This window comes from Ictalurus furcatus, chromosome 9 (genome assembly GCF_023375685.1).
Source record: "Ictalurus furcatus strain D&B chromosome 9, Billie_1.0, whole genome shotgun sequence".
In the NCBI taxonomy this organism is placed as follows: Eukaryota; Metazoa; Chordata; class Actinopteri; order Siluriformes; family Ictaluridae; genus Ictalurus; species Ictalurus furcatus.
The window spans coordinates 31,150,268-31,172,261 of record NC_071263.1 but is presented as its reverse complement, the minus strand read 5'-3'; the positions used below and the strand labels follow the sequence as shown (position 1 = coordinate 31,172,261).

The window sequence follows — 21,994 nt, the reverse complement described above, 5'->3', positions numbered from 1 at the left end:
TAAATATAAAGAAGTAACAGCTAGCATAACTTTACGCTAAACGAGGTTGCTAGTGTTCATTCTTTCTTGGGTGTCGCAGTGCTTTTTGAAGATAAATACATAAAAATATAAAATTTCTAAGCTTCACTCCTTGTTAGCCATGTCGAACCTTCCAGGGATGAATAATGAAAATAACTAAAAATGTATAATAAATGTGCTAGTTAACATGATTTTATGCTACACTTCCTTCTTTCTTAGCCGTGCCAATGTTTTTTTTGTGATAAAACGATAAATAAAAATAGACGATAGCTAGCATAAATTCATGCTAACTCAAACTGCTAGCCTACAGTCTTCGTTAGCCATGTCAATATTCCATAAATATGCTAGTAACTTTTTGCTAACCAAAATTACTAGCCTGCAACCTTTTGTTAATATTTTGGTGGTAGAATTTTTTTGTCTTCGCCAAGCTGATATTTTGGCAAAACAAGAAATCAAGGGACAATTTGACCAAAAATAAAGACAAAGAAATAAGTAAAATTACACAGAACTGGTTTCATGCTAACGAAGTCATTCCTGATTATACAGCACTGTCGGCTGGCATTACTAGCATTCTTTGTTAACCATGTCAGGAATTTAGTGACCTAACCCCAGTCAGTTAGCATTTTTATTAGCTGAATTAGCATTTTCTGGCTGCATTCCTGACCTGCGATCACAGTGAAACTCACATACGCGCTGTTCATCCATAAAGAATGCAGGTTTAGTGTCTTTAATGCATGAATTAGAATAGAACCATGAAGTGAGCCAACAAACCAAACCCTTGTGTAAGGAGCCATACTGTGAGTACCCACCACACCCAGATAGGCCACGCCCACCACATCTGTCCTTGAGAGCATTAAAGAAGAATGCACCAGACCCAGGAAATTTATAGATATTTTATTTCATTATTAAACTTAAAAAAAAAAAAAAAAAAAAGTAATGAACATACACAGTATGTTTAAGACGTGTAATCAGTTCTGTAGCTTCAAAACCATGCTAATGGAGGGAGAGAGAGAGAAAGCGCTCCAAGTGATGCTCGTTCTACCGCCATACAGCTTTATTACACCAGTGTACACACTCGTCCTGAGGTGGCGCTGTTTCATTACTGCACGTTGTCCTTCACCGGAGACATGGGCTTACCTTTCTTACAGGGGTTTAACTTCGGGTTCTCCCTGAAACACACACACACACACACACACACACACACAGAGAGGAAATTAAGACAAATTAATCAAGGAAAAAACCATGGTCCAGCTCTATTAACAATTAGAGATAATTAATCATTTTAAATAATACAGTTAAAAAGCCTGACATTAATAAATAAACAAAACAAATCTTAGTGCTGACACACACAAATACAGAGTAGTGATTGGCCTGGAAACGCAAACTTGGTGAATGACGTGCTTTTACATTATTACCGTCTACTTCCCATTCAGTAATTTACCAAAATAAATGAGTAAATAAATAAATAAAATTAGCAAATTCATTCACTTGCAACCGAGTTGTGTACTGTAGATTTAATAGTGCAGATTTAATATTGTAAATAAATCGTCAGAGCTGGTGTGAGCTGTGGGTTCAGTAAATAACAACAATAAAAATAATAATAAAACCGGACTGCTACAACGCACTACTCTCGGGTCTCCCGGCAGCTCCATCAAACCCCTTCAGATGATTCAGAATGCTGCAGCAACGCCTCGTCTTCAACCAGCCCAAAAGAACCCACGTCACACCCCTCTTCATCTCCCTCCACTGGCTTCCTGTAGCCGCCCGCATCAAATTCAGGGCCTTGATGCTCACCTACAAGACCTTGTCTGGAACAGCGTCCTCCTACCTCAACTCTCTCCTCGAGGTTCATGTTCCCTCACGCAGTTAACAACCGACGCCTGGTATAGTTCCTACTCAGCGAGGCACGAGGTCCCTTTCCAGAACCTTCACGCTAACTGTCCCTCAGTGGTGGGAAGAACTTCCAACATCACTCCGGACCGCAGGATCCGTCACTATCTTCAAAAAACAGCTAAAGACCCACCTCTTCCGTCAACACCTGACCAACCCCTAACTTATCCCCACTCCAAAAATAAATAAAAGTCTGCACTTACTCTGTCTCGTACACCTCGACTCCGTGCACCTTGCTTCTCTAGAACTCAATTATAAATCTAGTTCAGTAGAACTACTCGTATTGTTCTCCACTTAATATATCACTTCGCTTTGGATAAAAACCTCTGCTACATGAAGAAATGTAAAAATAATAATAATAATAATAATAATAACAATAATAGTGTGGTCGATATTTTACAAGTCAGCTTGTCATTACTTTAAATAAATGACTTTTATGAGCGTGGGTTAGTTTGGTTTAATAAACCGGTTTCACGCTGCACCCCGCTGTATTCGGACCCCGACTCTGGGAAGAGCACAGTTACGTTCGCTCAACTACACGCAGCTATTGTGTTATGAAAAGGTGTGTATCAGCTGTGTAAGTTTAGGTGTGTAACCTAACTCCGCCCAGTTTTACTGACGGATCATGACAGTTAATGGTGCAGAAATAATTCATGCATAGATTATTAATGTTTATCACATTCAGAGACTCATACAGAGTACAATGGATTGAAAGGAAGCTGCATTCCTTCTATAACACGGTCAGCTTGAGCAGAAAGAGAGCTTGAGTAATAGATGAGAGGAAGGTGTGACTGGATTAGCAGCGTTAACTCCTACACACCTATTAAAGCTGAAGTTTTTCCACAGGCCGCTGATGGTGGCCTGCAGTCCCGGGCTGTTCTCGTTAGTGACGGCCATTTTCTTCCCCGGAGCCTTCTTCCTCAATCCACTCGCCCTGGCCGGAGCACAGGGGCGGATCTTACTGCCCTTCTCCTGCTCGCTGGGACTGATTCGGGACAAACCGGACACCTGGTGGAGGAACAGGAAGAGGAGGAGGAGGAACAGGAAGTATGAGATGAACACAACACACGACTGATGGTGGAGCGTGAGGACGTACCGGGTCGTCATCTGGTTTAACGGTGCTTACCTTCGTCCTCGTGGGTGTAGATCTGACCTCCTCCGTCACAGACACCTCACCGAGACTGACCGAACATCCCGAATCCCTCCACGCGTCCTTCTCCTAAACACAGCATGGAGAAAACATCACGAGTTTATTTTAACCCCAAAAAACCCGTCTCAGTTAGCATTAAAATCTCAATAAAACCTGTTCATTGACAAAACAAACAGTGAAATTAGTTTTTATGAATCAGCCCAGATTTAAAATAGTACATTATGTTAATTGTTCAACTAGCAGTTAAATTAAAATGCTCGTTTCTTTATGGAAATTAAACCAAATGTTACATTTTCTTCTCCGTCTTTGCGGTCATTACATTTACCCCCAAAATTTTATATTTTTTTTATTGTTTAATTTTTTTTCTTTACTCGTAATGAATTCATTTTTGTCCATTTTTAATTTTGTATTAAATGATGCTTAAACCAAATGTGCTTCTTTAATGTATGGTTTTAAAGGGGAGTTTAATATAAATTAAATTATATACACATACTGTAGAAAAGTTTAATTTTTTAAAGCTTTGAATTTTGTTTAATTTATTAATGTAGTATAATATTAATATACAAAATATTTACATACATTATTATAACTCTTCGCTCTCTATCCTGTCCAATAAAAATAATTATATACACACACACATATATATAAAATTAATAATTATAATTATTAATATTATTATGATTATTATTTTTAGCACTATTTATGAAAAAAAAAACTAAACAATATTTAAAACTCTACAATTGTGTAATTAAATATAGAAATATTACTGCAAATGTATTCTTATTAAAATAAATAACAGTTATGGGTAAATGTGTGTGTTTATTCCGGGTTCATGAGAACCTGTAGAACCTGTGTGTGAGAACGGTGCACCACTCGGGATGAAATATTTAGTAATTGGTTCCCTCACCGTTTCGGGCGAGGTGGTTACGCTCTGAGTGCCGGTGGTCGAGTCCTCCGCGGCGGAGTGGCTGCTGTTGGGCTGAGAGAAATACGCACTGTCCTGAGACGGAGGAGAATCAGGAGGCGTTTCAGTATCAACAGCGCCCTCTGTAGGAGAGCAGGGTGTAGAGCGCTGAGGAGATTCAGTCTGTCCCCAGCTGAGATTCTCCTTCTTTCTCTGGAACTGCTGCAGGACAGAGAGGCCCGAGGGCATGCTGGGAGTTCTGGGTCGGTCCGACGTTGCGGATCCGGGTCTGGAGAGTTCTGTGGAGCTGGAGCTGCCGGACCAGCTGAAGGCGCTCAGGCTGGCGCGCGGTGGCGGCGTCTCCGTCTCTGCACCGAGCGTTTCTACAGCTAGCGACGGGGCGTGGTCTGATTTCTCAAAGTCATCAGATTCTTCCTTTGACTCATTCGATTCAGATACGCTCAGATCAGAGCTGGCGAAAAACCTGCAGGAGAAACCCGACGAGAGCAAACACAGGACTGAAGCTGCACCTTCTGGGAAACTGTTTTTACACTACAACGCCTCCTTCACTTCTATGTTCTTATTCATCAGCACCTTTATAACAGTCATGTGCTCCTCACCACCGTCTATAAACAAGCTCAGGTGACAGCAAAAAACTAAACTGACTTCAATATGTAGTCATTTTCCCCCAAAACTAAACCAACATTTAGAAACCAGGCGGGAAAATAAATAAGTACACCCTCCCTACTTCCACAGTCGTTACGAGAGAAGTGTTACTAATGAAATGCACGAGATTAGTTCCTCATGTGTATCAGTCATTTATTCTGTATATTTAAGATCAACATGAGCTCAGAAAATCACTAGAACTCACATCTTTTCTTCATTTAATGTAAACTGAGACATCATGTCCTCGAACACTGCGTTCTCTTTACAGGGTTTATTTACTGACGTATGGAGCAGCTTCTCTGATCACAACACGGTTATTTATTCATTATTTTAATTTTATATTACAAAGTAAGGAACACAATTGTCTAAACTTTTTTTTTTTTAGCTATAACAAGTTTAAATAATAATAATAATAATAATAACCCACTAAGGCGTGGCGTACCCAGTTTGAGAACCCTGGGCGTGGCGTACCTGCTGCGTGTTCCCTGTTCTCCATCGCCCTCCTCTGACTGGTTCCTCCACTGCAGCAGTGTGGCAAATCGGTTCCGGGGTCGAGGAGGCTCTCTTTGGGAAGGTTTCGTCTCCTTGGGAACGCTGTGCTTTGTTTCCATGGTTACTATGCGCTGTTTCTTCGTACCAGATGAGTACTGTTCCAGCACGTCCTCGTCTGAGACAGCGGAGTCTGACAGCGGACAGGAAGGTTTATAATATTCACTTTACGTTATTTATCATGACCCGTGTGTACCTGTGTACGTGTGTGTGTGTGTGTGTGTGTGTGTGTTCACCTTGTCGTGGTCTCTTGACCTGTGGTTCTCTGTTGGGCAGTTTGAGACCACGCAGGGACATGACTGCCTCCTTGCCTCGGGTTCGAGGAGGTCTCTGAGGGGACGATGGAGTCTGGGGTTGAACGCTGCTGGGTGCATAACCTCTGCTCCAGATGCTGACTCGAAGCGAGGCGGTGACCGGTGCAGGGTCGCTCCAGCCTCGACTGCGAGGGGCTTTAACAGGCTGAGGGGGAAACGCGAGGGTTTAGAATGATTCAACTCAAACCAACAAGTAAGAGCTGTTTTAATTCCATTAGCATCATATTCACGCTGTTGTTAAGAACCAATCAGAAATGTTCTTCCTTTATTTGATCATTTATGCATTTGAAGGTAACACCTACAACGTTACCTCAGCAACAACGGATGCAGTTCTGTTTGCTGCTTTGGGGACAAAGCCCATTGTTAAAAGCACTATACAAATAAATAAAACTGAACAGTTCCTCCTACTACATTACCCCAGTAAGGTTCCTCCTACACCATTACCTCAACAACGACGGTTCCTCCTACACCATTACCTCAACAACGACGGTTCCTCCTACACCATTACCTCAACAACGACGGTTCCTCCTACACCATTACCTCAACAACGACGGTTCCTCCTACACCATTACCTCAACAACGACGGTTCCTCCTACACCATTACCTCAACAACGACGGTTCCTCCTACACCATTACCTCAACAACGACGGTTCCTCCTACACCATTACCTCAACAACGACGGTTCCTCCTACACCATTACCTCAACAACGACGGCTCCTCCTACACCATTACCTCAACAACGACGGTTCCTCCTACACCATTACCTCAACAACGACGGTTCCTCCTACACCATTACCTCAACAACGACGGTTCCTCCTACACCATTACCTCAACAACGACGGTTCCTCCTACACCATTACCTCAACGACGGCTCCTCCTACACCATTACCTCAACAACGACGGCTCCTCCTACACCATTACCTCAACAACGACGGTTCCTCCTACACCATTACCTCAACAACGACGGCTCCTCCTACACCATTACCTCAACAACGACGGCTCCTCCTACACCATTACCTCAACAACGACGGCTCCTCCTACACCATTACCTCAACAACGACGGCTCCTCCTACACCATTACCTCAACAACGACGGCTCCTCCTACACCATTACCTCAACAACGACGGCTCCTCCTACACCATTACCTCAACAACGACGGTTCCTCCTACACCATTACCTCAACAACGACGGTTCCTCCTACACCATTACCTCAACAACGACGGTTCCTCCTACACCATTACCTCAACAACGACGGTTCCTCCTACACCATTACCTCAACAACGACGGTTCCTCCTACTACATTACCTCAACAACGACGGTTCCTCCTACTACATTACCTCAACAACGACGGTTCCTCCTACACCATTACCTCAACAACGACGGTTCCTCCTACTACATTACCTCAACAACGACGGTTCCTCCTACTACATTACCTCAACAACGACGGTTCCTCCTACTACATTACCTCAACAGTGACGGTTCCTCCTACTACATTACCTCAACAACGACGGTTCCTCCTACACCATTACCTCAACAACGACGGTTCCTCCTACACCATTACCTCAACGACGGTTCCTCCGACTACATTACCTCAACAACGACGGTTCCTCCGACTACATTACCTCAACAACGACTGTTCCTCCTACTACATTACCTCAACAGTGACGGTTCCTCCTACTGCATTAGGAGTTCCGGTTTTGGTTCCACCAAAATCAACTAGCAAACTGTTTTAATTCCATCAGTGAGCTACGAATGTCATTGTGTTGTTAACGGGACACGTTAGATATTTAACGAGACATCGTATTCTCATCCTCATGAGAACACGTCACTCTGACTGGTTGTTAGAGACTACTGAAGAACCAATCAGAATCCTGTTATTTTATCATTTCTGCATTTGAAGGAATAAATCAACAATAAACACACAGAACATGAGAATGAATCAGTGATTTAAAACATGACAGTAAAGTGAAATGTGATGAATTTTACTCGTGTTACAGGAGCATCAGGATTAAAATCGTCGATCTTCTCCATGGTGTTAATGTCCAGGTTGCCCAGAGCCATCTGCAGCCCTTGCTTATCACCGACGTTCCTACAGACGTGTTCATTAAGGAACTCATAGCACGCTTTAAATGTGTGAAGGGTAGCATGTGTGGAGAACAGGAACTAACTCGTTTCAGACGTTCCAAAGCATGAAACGTAAACATTAAATAAGCATTTAAAAACCGTCGAGGAATAAAAGACTTGGGACGTGCTGTTATAGGAAACTGATCAGCATGCTGGTGGTAAGAGGAACAGCTTCATCACACACAGTACTATATGATTTATTTCTCTGTGGGGAAGGATACACTCCGGCGTAGCTGAGCGTGCTGAGCTCGAGGTTTTCTGGGTAAGGGTTAAGAGGCACTACTTTTCTGTTGATGGGGTCGAAGACGAGCTGATAGAGGAACGTGTTGTTGGCCTTCACAAAGCCGTCGATGTACTCGTCAGGTACGGTGATGTTCATCTTCAGGTAATGACCGATCTTCCTGATCACCTGGACAACACAACACAGGTGTAGAAACAGAGAGCATGCGATTAGTATACCGCTGTAGAGAAATATCGTGAGACTGATTATAGCATGATGATGTATCGTGATATTGATGCATTATGATATCGATAGTGTGATACTGATGTATGATGATATTGATATATGATACCGTGAGGATATCGGGATTGTTGGCCATCCTGAGCAGCTTGCAGGCTTTCCCCAGGCCGATGCCGTAGATGGATGGAAGGTAATCACACCCCGACAGGATGCACATGTAGCGAAACTTCTCCTCAGTGAAGACGTCTCCCAGCGAGCGGCAGCGGCCCAGGTGATCCTGAGATATCTCCAGACCGTTCCCCTGCTTATCCATCTTCAATATCACCTGCAGGTACAACCGTAATAACCACACTTTAGTCAGGAACACACACACACACTTATGTGTCATGGTTTATGTTTGTCAGTCTCATTGAAGGAGGCGTGGTCTCTGTGAGTCAGTCTCATTGAAGGAGGCGTGGTCTCTGTGAGTCAGTCTCAGTGAAAGAGGTGTGGTTTGTGTGTCAGTCTCATTGAAGGAGGCGTGGTCTCTGTGAGTCAGTCTCAGCAAAGAAGGTGAGGTCTCTGTGTGTCGGTCTCAGTGAAGGAGGCGTGGTCTCGGTGTGTCAGTCTCAGTGAAGGAGGCGTGGTCTCTGTGTCAGTCTCATTGAAGGAGGCGTGGTCTCTGTGAGTCAGTCTCAGCAAAGAAGGTGAGGTCTCTGTGTGTCGGTCTCAGTGAAGGAGGCGTAGTCTCGGTGTGTCAGTCTCAGTGAAGGAGGCGTGGTCTCTGTGTCAGTCTCAGTGAAGGAGGCGTGGTCTCTGTGAGTCTCAGACATTTGTTTTATTACAGATCAGAGCAGCAGTGTAACCCGAGTGTCACTCGGTGTGTTTAGGTGTGTTTTCTGAACATTTTTCACCTTCTTACAGCCGAATGCCAGCAGGTCCGAGTCCTCTGTGATGACGGCCTGAGCAATTCCCGATTTATTCAGGAACGCCAACTGAGCATCGGCTTCATACGGGGCCACCAGACAGTCCACACCACGCCCTCTCGCAGCCTACACACACACACACACACGTTTATGCTGTTGTGTTTATTATGAAGTGTGTGTGTTTGTGTGTGTGAGATAAAGCTCGTACCTTGATGACTTGGTGTGCCATGGCAGGTGTGACGTTAACACAGCGGGTGAAACATTCTCGAGCCTCGGCAACTTTCCCCTCTCGCAGCAGCTGCTTACCTTTCTGCAGGTTGGCCTGACGACGCCTGACATCACACACACACACACACCAGTTACAGTACAGGTAAAGAGATGTGTTTGTGTAGACCTCTACTTCAGCGTGCTTGTCACACACTCACTCTCGCCGAGCTTTCTCCACTTCCTGTTTTGATGGAAGGTTTCGTCCGTCGAACACCAGCACCGGTTTAACGCCGTGGGACAGGAGCATGTCCACGAACTTCATACAGAACGACACGTACCTGTGTACACACAGACACACACACACACACACGAAAGGCGTGTTTACATTTGTGCACAGAGCTTTCTGATTGGTGGATACAACACAGCGAGCGACCCAATTAAAAACACTCTCACACTGCTTTCTCCTTCATGCTGTCAGGTAAGGGGCGGGGCTTAGGTATTTGCTTGACCAATCAGAACACAGAACTTTTTTTTCTATATATTTCCACTGAACATGGTTTAATCACTACAAAAGTGAAACTCATTAATTATATTGTCTAAGACATGCTGATGTGAGCAGTAAACAACAACAACAACAAATAACTCAAAGCCGATTATAAAGCTTAAACAATGCAATTATTATAATTTATTACACAAATGCACAGTTTAAAGGTTCTCCTCTAGCCTGTAAGTTACTGTAAAGGTTCTCTTACTGGTCAGTGGGTTCTCCTCTAGCCTGTAAGTTACTGTAAAGGTTCTCTTACTGGTCAGCGGGTTCTCCTTTAGCCTACAATGTTACTGTAAAGGTTCTCTTACTGGTCAGTGGGTTCTCCTTTAGCCTGTAAGTTACTGTAAAGGTTCTCTTACTGGTCAGTGGGTTCTCCTTTAGCCTGTAAGTTACTGTAAAGGTTCTCTTACTGGTCAGTGGGTTCTCCTTTAGCCTACAATGTTACTGTAAAGGTTCTCTTACTGGTCAGTGGGTTCTCCTTTAGCCTACAATGTTACTGTAAAGGTTCTCTTACTGGTCAGCGGGTTCTCCTTTAGCCTGTAAGTTACTGTAAAGGTTCTCTTACTGGTCAGCGGGTTCTCCTTTAGCCTACAATGTTACTGTAAAGGTTCTCTTACTGGTCAGCGGGTTCTCCTTTAGCCTACAATGTTACTGTAAAGGTTCTCTTACTGGTCAGTGGGTTCTCCTTTAGCCTACAATGTTACTGTAAAGGTTCTCTTACTGGTCAGCGGGTTCTCCTTTAGCCTACAATGTTACTGTAAAGGTTCTCTTACTGGTCAGCGGGTTCTCCTTTAGCCTACAATGTTACTGTAAAGGTTCTCTTACTGGTCAGTGGGTTCTCCTTTAGCCTACAATGTTACTGTAAAGGTTCTCTTACTGGTCAGTGGGTTCTCCTTTAGCCTACAATGTTACTGTAAAGGTTCTCTTACTGGTCAGTGGGTTCTCCTTTAGCCTACAATGTTACTGTAAAGGTTCTCTTACTGGTCAGTGGGTTCTCCTTTAGCCTACAATGTTACTGTAAAGGTTCTCTTACTGGTCAGTGGGTTCTCCTTTAGCCAGTCTCTCGGCGCAGGAGAAAGCTCCTTTGTGCAGCCAGCAGTAGGTGTCTACAGCCACAGTGAGTCCGCGGTACTTCTGCACATGAACCGGTTCTGAAGCCTCCTTTAGGAACTGCAGCAGCCCCTGAATCCCCATTTTAACACCTCTCTTTTATTAAATATTAAGAGGCTGTGCGCGCGCGCAGAAAATCTCAGCTAGCTCACGGCTCGGAAAAGAAAATGACCGTTACTTATACAACGATGACGTTCCTTTAACAAAAAACAACCATCACACAGACTCGTAAAACGTTCATCTCACCAGTTCATCTCGTCATTTCAACAATTTATGCCATAAAATATAACAAAATGTCGTCACGAAACACAAAGAACCGCCAAAAACCTAGCGAGTAGCATCAACACCACCGACTGCGCCTTCACTACCAGCTCGAGTTTAGCGGCAAAACGTGACGTCACGGAGCAAGCGGATTCCCATTGGTCCGTCTGTTCCTCTCAGCCAATCACAGAGCAGCAGGAAGCGGGAAGAAGAGCTTATACATATTTTTTATTTATTGTTTGTGTATTGTTCACGCTTTATTTACTTGTTTATTTATTTATTTACCAATTCATCTATTTCTTTGTATTTATTCGGAGTCAGGAAGGTGACCTGGTTACGTCAGTGTTCTACACGTTTTATTTATTCACTTCATTACATTTTTTGTGCCACTGTAAAGATAGAAAATGATTTCTAATGTTAATGTGTAAAGTAGAAAGATTTCACACATTTACACAAAACAAATAAAAACATAAATCTTTCACAAGAACATGAAAACTAAATGTAATAGAACTAGGTGTAATATAAGGTTTCAATATATTTAAGGTTTTCCTTTCTTTTTTCTTTTTATTGTTTTTTAATCATGTCAATTATTATTATAATTTTTTTTAATCTCAATCCATTCATTTTCTGTAGCACTTATTCTACACAGGGTCACAGGGAGCCTGGAGCCAATATTAGGGATCTCAGGGCAAGGCGGGGAACACCCTGGACAGGGTGCCAACCCATCACAGGGCACAATCGCACACTACGGACAATTTAGACATGCCAATCAACCTATAGCGCGTGTTGTTGGACTGGGGGAGGAAACTGGAGTACCCCGAGGAAACCCCCGAAGCACAGGGAGACCATGCAAACTCAGCACACACAGGGCAGAGTTGGGAATCGAACCCCCAACCCTGGAGGTGCGAGGCAAACGTGCTAACCTTAAAATCATGTTACACACACACACACACACACACACACACACAAACAAACAAACTATATATATATATATTTATATATATATATGTACACATATATATACACATATAAAATTCTATTGTGAATTTGGCTCAATAATAATTTACATGTATAAACGCAAATTAAACAGATTAAGGATATATAAAAGTTGAAATATATAAGTTTATATCTTTTTTCTCTATAACTGCAGCCTGTCCTCAAAAATATCTATAATGATACCAAAATAATATTGTAAAGATAAAAATTATTTTAAAAAAAATATATAAATCGTTAACCTTAACAAAATAGAAAACACGTAAAGTTATTATTTTTTTATTTGTGTAAAATAAATAAGCAAAACGTCTCGAAGGTATATTTTTTGTTATATATTGCAGTGGATTAAACTTATTTTTTTGTATATGTGTATATATATATTTATTAAAAATAATTAATAGAAATTTGTGTAATAAAACATGAATATTTTATATAACGATTCCATTTGTATTTTATTGTGAATCCGTAGGGAACTAGCCAAAACGAACGCAACCCGGATGTGACGTGTGCTCCGGGTCAGCTGTTTCTGCTCCACTTCCGGTTCCGTACTTCCTGCTTCCTGTTGACTCTGGGAGTTGACGCTCTGCAGTTACACCGTGTCCACAGCGTAATAACGTGGCAATGATCTGAAATATTATCTGAATTATTTGACTGTGTGGATTATTTCCTCACAGAGCGCCGCCATTTCTCACACGTTATCTGATTCAGTTATAAAGTTATCGAGGCGTGAAGACGGAGTCCGACATGCAGTTTTCTCCGAGCAACGGAGATTTTACCTTCGTCTCCTCCACCGGGGCGGAAGGTAAACTCCATTATTATCCTCTTCACTTTAACACTGAGCAGCACACACAGCAGCACACACAGCAGCACACACAGCAGCACACACAGCACCACTGCAGCCGGGAATAACACTTACCTATTAACAATACCTGAGACACAGGAGTCACTCTACCTCATTATATAACAGCATTATATAAGAAATAATAATATAAAAGAGCGAAATCTCTGACGTCACCTCTGTTTACATACTGTACAGCTGGTCAGAAGGTGTTGATGAGTTTTCTATGACAGCAGCTCTGACAGTAGTGCAGCTGCAAATCACAGCTTTGTATCAGTGCGCTCGTTCTAACATTACTGTTATTCTACTGTCTAAACACGCCTAATCGCTTATACGGTGTGATAGGTGTTCTCCAGGGTAAGGAGATGTTTGTTTAACATTTATGGAAGGAGTCTCCAGTGTCAGAGGTAAAGCTGTGAACTTTTTCAGTGTTTCAGACCCTGGTGAGGGAGCGAGTGTTTACAGCTGCTCTAACATAAGTGACGACAGGAACTAACTCGCTTCACCAAACGTTAACTGGATAAAAAGTACCAGAGTGGAATAAGAGGAATAAAACACACAGTGATCAACGTGGAGGTTATTATAACAGTAACATGGGGAATAAATCCAGAATGAGATGATTAGAAAGCACATATGGATGTGATGTTTCAGGGGTGCACATAAACGTGTGTGTGTGGGTGCATGTGTGTGTATGTAAATGAAAATGAAAATACAGTTTTCCTCTCCGATCTCTGTTTGTTAGGACGCAGGGGTCCAAGCACTTAAAAACCTTAAAAATAATTATTTAAAAAAATAGTGTTAATAAAGGTAATGGTTAAGGTCCAGGATTGTTTATAACGCTGCTCCCCCCCCTCCCCCCTCTGTGTGTGTGTGTGTGTGTGTGTGTGTGTGTGTGTGTGTAGAGCTGAGTGGGACGATCGATGCCCCGGACATTAAGCTGAACATGGGCAGTGATCACAGCCGGGACGCCTACGCCGCTAACTTCCTGCGGCAGAGAGGATACGGTTGGCTGCTGGAGGTGGAGGAGGACGAGGCTGAGGAGACCAAACCTTTACTGTGAGTCTCATTAACACCGTCCCGTTCCAAATTTATTCTTGTCTTTCCTGTTATAATGCGCTCCACTGGCTTTCCATAATGGCTTTCCACTAGATTTTGGGGCGTGGCTGTGGGGATTAGTGTTCGTTCAGCTACAAGAGTGTTAGTGAGGTTGAGGTCAGGCACTGATGATGATGTAAGGAGACTCCAATTCCAGTTCATCCCAAAGGTGATGAGTCAGTGGGGTTGAGGTCAGGGATCTGTTCAGGACACTCGAGTTCTTCTACCTTCTTCCAACCTTCACACACCGCGCCTTCATGGAGCTCGCTTTGTGCACTTGTCATGCTGGAACAGTGTTTGGGCACATGGGGTGCACATACTTTTGGCTGTATAGTGTAGACGTTTGTATGAAAAGACTTTGTCTTGCGATGTGCCAGGAGTCAGAGGCTAAATGTCTTTAGGTGAAGATCGTTTATAGTAAATGTGTGATAATTCACATCATTTGGAAAAACTGCACGTTTGAGAAAATGTCCCATAGCAACACCCTAGCAACCACAGCCACAGCATCTGCCTAGTAAACACATAGAATACCATAGGAAACAGTTTACTAACCACTTAGGATTCCATAGCAACCACATAGCAACAGCAGGGAGTTGTATAAGCGGCATTTAGTTCAGGAAATAAACTTCTTCTTTCTGTGGTTAATGTTCTTGTTAATGATGGTCTCTCTCTCTATCTCTCTCTCTCTCTCTCTCTCTCTCTCTCTCTCTCTCTCTCTCTCTCTCTGGTCACAGGGAGGAGCTGGACATCGACCTGAAGGACATTTACTATAAGATCCGGTGTGTGTTGATGCCCATGCCATCTCTGGGCTTTAACAGACAGGTGGTCAGAGATAACCCTGACTTCTGGGGACCGCTGGCCGTCGTGCTGCTCTTCTCCATGATCTCCATCTACGGGCAGTTCCGCGTGAGTCCGAGTCACAAAGTTCTGCTGTCGGTGTGACTGTAGAAGCGTAGATCAGACACAGGGAGGAGTTAGAATCCACCCTAGGCAGATAACATTAGTGTTTAAGAGTTTATGGTGTGTTTATTGGAGATGTAAGAGATTTGGGAGTGAAGTGATGAGTGTGAGCTCGATAAAGCCTGTCATGTGCACCTTGATTAATGACCAATCAGAAGGCAGCACTCCGCAGCAGTGTGGTGGAAACGGCGTGAACGCGCCTCAGTGCCGGATATTGATGAGGTGAAGTGACACGGTGGGGTTTTTTGTTGTTGTGTTATTCAGGTGGTGTCTTGGATAATCACCATTTGGATATTTGGGTCGTTGATGATCTTCCTGCTGGCCCGAGTGCTGGGTGGAGAGGTAATCACACTAACTCATCAGTGAAGGAGCTCACGTTAGCTCACGTTAATCCTGATTCCAGCATTAATTCTGTTTTAATTCTTGAACTGGAATGATTTTTGATCTTATTGCAGGTTTCTTACGGTCAGGTGCTGGGTGTGATCGGATACTCGCTGCTCCCTCTCATCGTCATCGCGCCCTTACTGCTGTTCACTGGAGCATTCGAAATCGTCTCTACGCTCGTGAAGGTTATTTTCTGTTATTATATTACTGTTCTTAACATTTTAACGCGGATTCATTAGGAGATGCCTTGTAGCTGTGACATTATTATTATTATTATTATTATTTAGTAAAAGGTAGCTAACAGTTTTGTCTAAGTTATAGGAGTTCTCTCAGCGTTGGATTGGCTAGCATGTGGTCATAGAAGCGGGAAGTTTCTCATCCCCACACGTCTGATCCAATGAATTTTTGTACTAAAATGTTTCCACAGGTTGCTGGTGGTGATGTTTTTGTTCCCTGATCGATATCAAGGTCCAGCATGCTAACAAACACATCCTGTACCTCCCCACAAACCCACAACATAATCTTTAGTAATAATCTTATTAAACCGTGATTGGATGAACGATCAGCCACTGGCATCCATCAGCTGAGACACGCCCCCAACTCATATTTACATAAACATGTTTCTTTAATGTTATCTTCCAAGAATGTTTAAATATCACAGTGTAAAATGTTCCACTTCTTAAAATTGATAATAATAATAAAAAGAAAAAAAATACATATTTTCAGTACGTCCAACAATACAATAACTTTAATATTATTCCTAAATGTTTATAATATTATAATAAGGGATATACAGACAGTTTATCTCTACCTTATTATGCTTATTACATTATTATAAGACTTATTACATTATAAAATCTTAGAACAATCTCACGTTAATAGTTATTAATTTCAGTACTTCTCATAGAAGGGTGTTTATAATAAATATAATAGTGATTATTTTATTGTAACCTTATTGTTATTGTTATTATTATTATTATATATTGTTTACTACAGTGATGCTGAGTTCTGGAATCTGATTGGTCAGAAGGCGAGCAGTGGTTCTGTATGACAGCATATGACTGTATGAACCACAGGTTTATATTAATGCGCTCGTTCTAATACGTTATCGTTTCCATAGCAACAGATCGTTCACAGGGACTCGTACAGTGAACGCTCCACATAATCGAAGATTAATAATAACCGGATTTTAAAAACCGTGTTGTTGTTTAAGAAAGTAAAACGTTTCATCATCGATGTGGTGATGTTTGTTTATTTATGAGACGTGTATCTAACTTTTATGGAAGGAGTCTCCAGTGTCAGTGCTTTATAACAGTCCCGGGACAGGAAGGTGTTCAGGACAGAGGAGTTTACTCTCTCTGGTTTCTCAGTAAAGTGACCAGCTGCGTTCTTTTGAGAGAGAGAGAGAGAGAGAGAGAAAGAAAGAGAGAGAGATAGAGAAAGAAAGAGAGAGAGAGAGAGAGAGACAGAAAGAGAACGAGAGAGAGGAAGAGAGGGACAGAACGTGAGAGAGAGAGGGAACGAAAGAGAACGAAACAGAGAGAGAATGAGAGGGAGAGAGAGAATGTGTGTGTGAGAGAGACAGAACATGAGAGAGAGAGGGAACGAAAGAGAACGAAACAGAGAGAGGAAGAGAGGGACAGAATGTGAGAGAGAATGAACTAGAACGAGAGGAGAACACGAGAGGGAGAATGAGAGAGAGGGAGAATGTGAGGGAGGGAGAATGTGAGGGAGGGAGAATGAGAGAGGGGGAGAATGTGAGAGAGGGAGAGGGAGAATGAGAGAGAGGGAGAATGAGAGAGAGGGAGAATGTGAGAGAGGGAGAGGGAGAATGAGAGAGAGGGAGAATGTGAGGGAGGGAGAATGAGAGAGAGGGAGAATGAGAGAGAGGGAGAATGAGAGAGAGGGAGAATGAGAGAGAGGGAGAATGAGAGAGAGGGAGGGAGAATGAGAGAGAGGGAGAATGAGAGAGAGGGAGAGGGAGAATGAGAGAGAGGGAGAATGTGAGGGAGGGAGAATGAGAGAGAGGGAGAATGAGAGAGAGGGAGAATGAGAGAGAGGGAGAATGTGAGAGAGGGAGGGAGAATGAGAGGGAGGGAGAATGAGAGAGAGGGAGAATGAGAGAGAGGGAGAATGTGAGAGAGGGAGGGAGAATGAGAGGGAGGGAGAATGTGAGAGAGGGAGAGGGAGAATGAGAGAGAGGGAGAATGTGAGGGAGGGAGGGAGAATGAGAGAGAGGGAGAATGAGAGAGAGGGAGAATGTGAGAGAGGGAGGGAGAATGAGAGGGAGGGAGAATGTGAGAGAGGGAGAGGGAGAATGAGAGAGAGGGAGAATGTGAGGGAGGGAGAATGAGAGAGAGGGAGAATGAGAGAGAGGGAGAATGAGAGAGAGGGAGAATGTGAGAGAGGGAGGGAGAATGAGAGGGAGGGAGAATGAGAGAGAGGGAGAATGTGAGAGAGGGAGGGAGAATGAGAGAGAGGGAGAATGAGAGAGAGGGAGAATGTGAGAGAGGGAGGGAGAATGAGAGGGAGGGAGAATGTGAGAGAGGGAGAGGGAGAATGAGAGAGAGGGAGAATGTGAGAGAGGGAGAGGGAGAATGAGAGAGAGGGAGAATGAGAGAGAGGGAGAATGAGAGAGAGGGAGAATGTGAGAGAGGGAGGGAGAATGAGAGGGAGGGAGAATGTGAGAGAGGGAGAATGTGAGGGAGGGAGAGGGAGAATGAGAGAGAGGGAGAGGGAGAATGAGAGAGAGGGAGAATGTGAGAGAGGGAGAATGAGAGAGAGGGAGAATGTGAGAGAGGGAGAGGGAGAATGAGAGAGAGGGAGAGGGAGAATGAGAGAGAGGGAGAATGTGAGGGAGGGAGAATGAGAGAGAGGGAGAATGAGAGAGAGGGAGAATGAGAGAGAGGGAGAATGTGAGAGAGGGAGGGAGAATGAGAGGGAGGGAGAATGAGAGAGAGGGAGAATGTGAGAGAGGGAGGGAGAATGAGAGAGGGAGAATGAGAGAGAGGGAGAATGTGAGAGAGGGAGAATGTGAGGGAGGGAGAATGTGAGAGAGAGGGAGAATGAGAGAGAGGGAGAATGTGAGAGAGGGAGGGAGAATGAGAGGGAGGGAGAATGTGAGAGAGGGAGGGAGAATGAGAGGGAGGGAGAATGTGAGAGAGGGAGGGAGAATGAGAGAGAGGGAGAATGTGAGAGAGAGGGAGAATGTGAGGGAGGGAGAATGAGAGAGAGGGAGAATGAGAGGGAGGGAGAATGAGAGAGAGGGAGAATGAGAGAGAGGGAGAATGTGAGAGAGAGGGAGAATGTGAGGGAGGGAGAATGAGAGAGAGGGAGAATGAGAGAGAGGGAGAATGTGAGGGAGGGAGAATGAGAGAGAGGGAGAATGTGAGAGAGAGAGGGATAATGAGAGAGAGGGAGAATGTGAGGGAGGGAGAATGTGAGAGAGGGAGAATGTGAGAGAGGGAGAATGTGAGAGAGGGAGAATGTGAGAGAGGGAGGGAGAATGAGAGGGAGGGAGAATGTGAGAGAGGGAGGGAGAATGAGAGGGAGGGAGAATGTGAGAGAGGGAGGGAGAATGAGAGAGAGGGAGAATGTGAGAGAGAGGGAGAATGTGAGGGAGGGAGAATGAGAGAGAGGGAGAATGAGAGAGAGGGAGAATGTGAGGGAGGGAGAATGAGAGAGAGGGAGAATGAGAGAGAGGGAGAATGTGAGAGAGAGGGAGAATGTGAGGGAGGGAGAATGAGAGAGAGGGAGAATGAGAGAGAGGGAGAATGTGAGGGAGGGAGAATGAGAGAGAGGGAGAATGTGAGAGAGAGAGGGATAATGAGAGAGAGGGAGAATGTGAGGGAGGGAGAATGTGAGAGAGGGAGAATGAGAGAGAGGGAGAATGTGAGGGAGGGAGAATGTGAGAGAGGGAGAATGTGAGGGAGGGAGAATGTGAGAGAGGGAGAATGTGAGAGAGAGGGAGAATGAGAGAGAGGGAGAATGTGAGGGAGGGAGAATGAGAGAGAGGGAGAATGTGAGAGAGAGAGGGAGAATGAGAGAGAGGGAGAATGTGAGAGAGGGAGGGAGAATGTGAGGGAGGGAGAATGAGAGAGAGGGAGAATGAGAGAGAGGGAGAATGTGAGGGAGGGAGAAAGTGAGAGAGAGAGAGGGAGGGAGAATGAGAGGGAGGGAGAATGAGAGAGAGGGAGAATGTGAGAGGGAGAAAGTGAGAGAGAAAGAGAGAGAGGGAGAATGTGAGAGAGGGAGAATGTGAGAGAGAAAGTGAGAGAGAAAGAGAGAGAGCGGGAGAATGAGAGGGAGGGAGAGAGTGAGAGAAAGAGAGAGAGGGAGAATGAGAGGGAGGGAGAGAGAGAGAGAGAGGGAGAATGTGAAAGAGGGAGAATGAGAGAGAGAGAGCGTTATTATGCCCTAATTTTGATTATTAATAAATGACGTATTAAATGTTTATATGATTTTAAGGCTTAAAGAGAGAGCTGTCATTACTTTATTATTATTATTATTCATTACTTTATTATTATTATTATTCATTACTTTATTATTATTATTATTCATTACTTTATTATTGCTACATTTATTACATATTTGTGTATAATAATCATAATTACACCATTGTGTCTTTCTTATGATGATAAAAGCAGTTGTTCAGAATAAAATAGAGTTGTAATGAAAGTTTGTTTGTTTGTTTGTTTGCTTGTTTTGCTCCAGCTGTGCGGTGTGTTCTGGGCGGCGTATAGCGCTGCGTCGCTGCTCGTCAGTGATGAGTTCAAAACAAAGAAGCCTCTCCTCATCTACCCCATCTTCCTGTTGTACATCTACTTCCTGTCCCTGTACACCGGCGTCTGATCGGCCGACGCGACTCCGTCGGCACTTTGCTTGGACACTGACTCAGACAGACGCTACGGGATGGGGCGGAGTGGGACAGGGCGGGGTGGAGTGGGACAGGGCGGGGCACGGGTCACATGATGCAGACGACGGAGCATGGATTTTCATTTTTCTTTTCTTTTTTTTGTCCTTTATCGTGTACAAAGTTACTGTATTTAATGCACCTGATTCTCTTTAGCGTTTATCCGGCACTCGGACGACGCCGGGGTTCTGCTCGCTCCGGCGCTCGTTATTCTGTGTCTGGAACAGAAGTCTGTCATTTATCCCTGTCCTTCATTAAAAACAGACACAAGCCCTTATTTCTGTCACGTATGGAGGTTTCTGGGAGGAAGAATTTCATTTACAGTTAAACCGGTCTCTGCTGATCTCTTTTTGTAGAAAGAGGAAATGTGTGTGAAGAAAGCGTGCCTGCGGGGGGGGGGGGGGTTTATACAGCCGTGGTTTATTTTATCAGACTGTAAACGTAGCCAAAACAGGTGACTTGTAAAATAACTCTATAACCACAGACTTTATATTCAGCAGATTTACGGAAAAAAACACGGCAGGATTTTCGTTTAAAAAAATCCACGACATTGTGACGTTCATGTACAGCTCATTATTACAATTAAAACACATTTATGTCTCATCATTCAATCTTGTGTTTTAAATTTCATAATATTGTTTAAATCAAAACAAAAACACAACTCTGTTTACTGTGTTTATTCTGCTCAGTGGGGTGCCATTAATTATGATCCTGAATTGGATACAGGGTGATGAAGGAGGCGTGGCCTCTGTGTGTCTCAGTAAAGGAGGCGTGGCCTCTGTTTTGTATTGAACTATTGTTTGCTGCAAATGTATTTTAAAGACAGTAGTTTGTGGGTGATGAATTTTTCTGCACATTATTTCATCTAAAAAGGAAAGAAGGAAAATAAAACCAGCTGTGATTTTATAAACGGAGGACATTTAGAAAGCCAGATCGTAATTACTATAATCATCATCATCACAGCACTTTTTATAGGTCTCGGGTGAAACAGGTCCAACAGGAAGAACATGAGCAGAAGATATTTATAAACTAAACACAATAATGTACAGATAAACTTACCGTGCTTATCTTTTCCATCTCATCGGTGCTCTGAGTAAATTCTCACATTAAACAGTACAGTCTTATAGATAAATGTTTGTATTTTTGACCGCAGTGCTGCTGACAGGACGGATTTAGTTGATTATTAACGTACTTGAAGAAATTGTATGAATTTCAGTTCCTGTTTGATCATATGGTTCGCTTGATGTAATTATAAAAAGATAAAAAGATATCAAGCACAAGAACTGTGTACAGTAACGCCTATAATACTTCCACTCTTGAGATTGTTAACACTGTGTAACATGTTAGATGGTAGGGATTTCTTTTTGATATTTGTTTGAATAATTCTAGCTGAAAAAACAACGTTCCTCCTGCAGATTATATAAAACAAGTGTAAAGAAATTGTTCAGAGAGGCAGCTAAGAGGTCACGGACAACTCTGAACACGATTCTACCACCCCCGCGCTTCACTGTATCTAATCACTCCATCAACACACTCTGGGTCATGATTAGAAAAGTTAAAGAGTGGAACAGCTGCAGATTTTCTATAAGTTAGTGGAATGAGACCTCAGAGTTTACAGAAGTGCACCGTTTATTTATTTATTTCTTCTGGTTGTGTCTTTCAAAATCTCCAAGCATCGCTGGAGTTTAAGATCCTGTGTTTGTGGTC

General features: G+C 43.4%; 2 protein-coding genes across 2 annotated transcripts; one reads left to right on the top strand and one right to left on the bottom strand.

Moving 5' to 3' along the window:
- Window positions 1-358: 358 nt before the first annotated feature.
- exo1 (exonuclease 1) lies at window positions 359-11,183 on the bottom strand. Its single transcript, XM_053633439.1, has 13 exons — window positions 10,768-11,183; window positions 9,406-9,525; window positions 9,189-9,312; window positions 8,969-9,106; window positions 8,188-8,400; window positions 7,837-8,024; window positions 7,478-7,580; window positions 5,414-5,636; window positions 5,100-5,310; window positions 3,966-4,446; window positions 3,035-3,127; window positions 2,729-2,916; window positions 359-1,187 (listed from the first exon to the last, which is right to left on the bottom strand). Exons 1-13 carry the CDS (start codon window positions 10,926-10,928, stop codon window positions 1,118-1,120), a joined length of 2,313 nt encoding a protein of 770 aa, XP_053489414.1. The 5' UTR covers window positions 10,929-11,183; the 3' UTR covers window positions 359-1,117.
- Window positions 11,184-12,627: 1,444 nt separating this feature from the next.
- Window positions 12,628-20,948, top strand: yipf4 (Yip1 domain family, member 4). The gene is made up of 6 exons (XM_053633440.1): window positions 12,628-12,900; window positions 13,839-13,992; window positions 14,766-14,937; window positions 15,256-15,333; window positions 15,447-15,560; window positions 20,089-20,948. The coding sequence occupies exons 1-6, from the start codon at window positions 12,843-12,845 to the stop codon at window positions 20,224-20,226; spliced, it is 714 nt and encodes a 237-aa protein (XP_053489415.1). The 5' UTR covers window positions 12,628-12,842; the 3' UTR covers window positions 20,227-20,948.
- The last annotated feature ends 1,046 nt before the right edge of the window (window positions 20,949-21,994 follow it).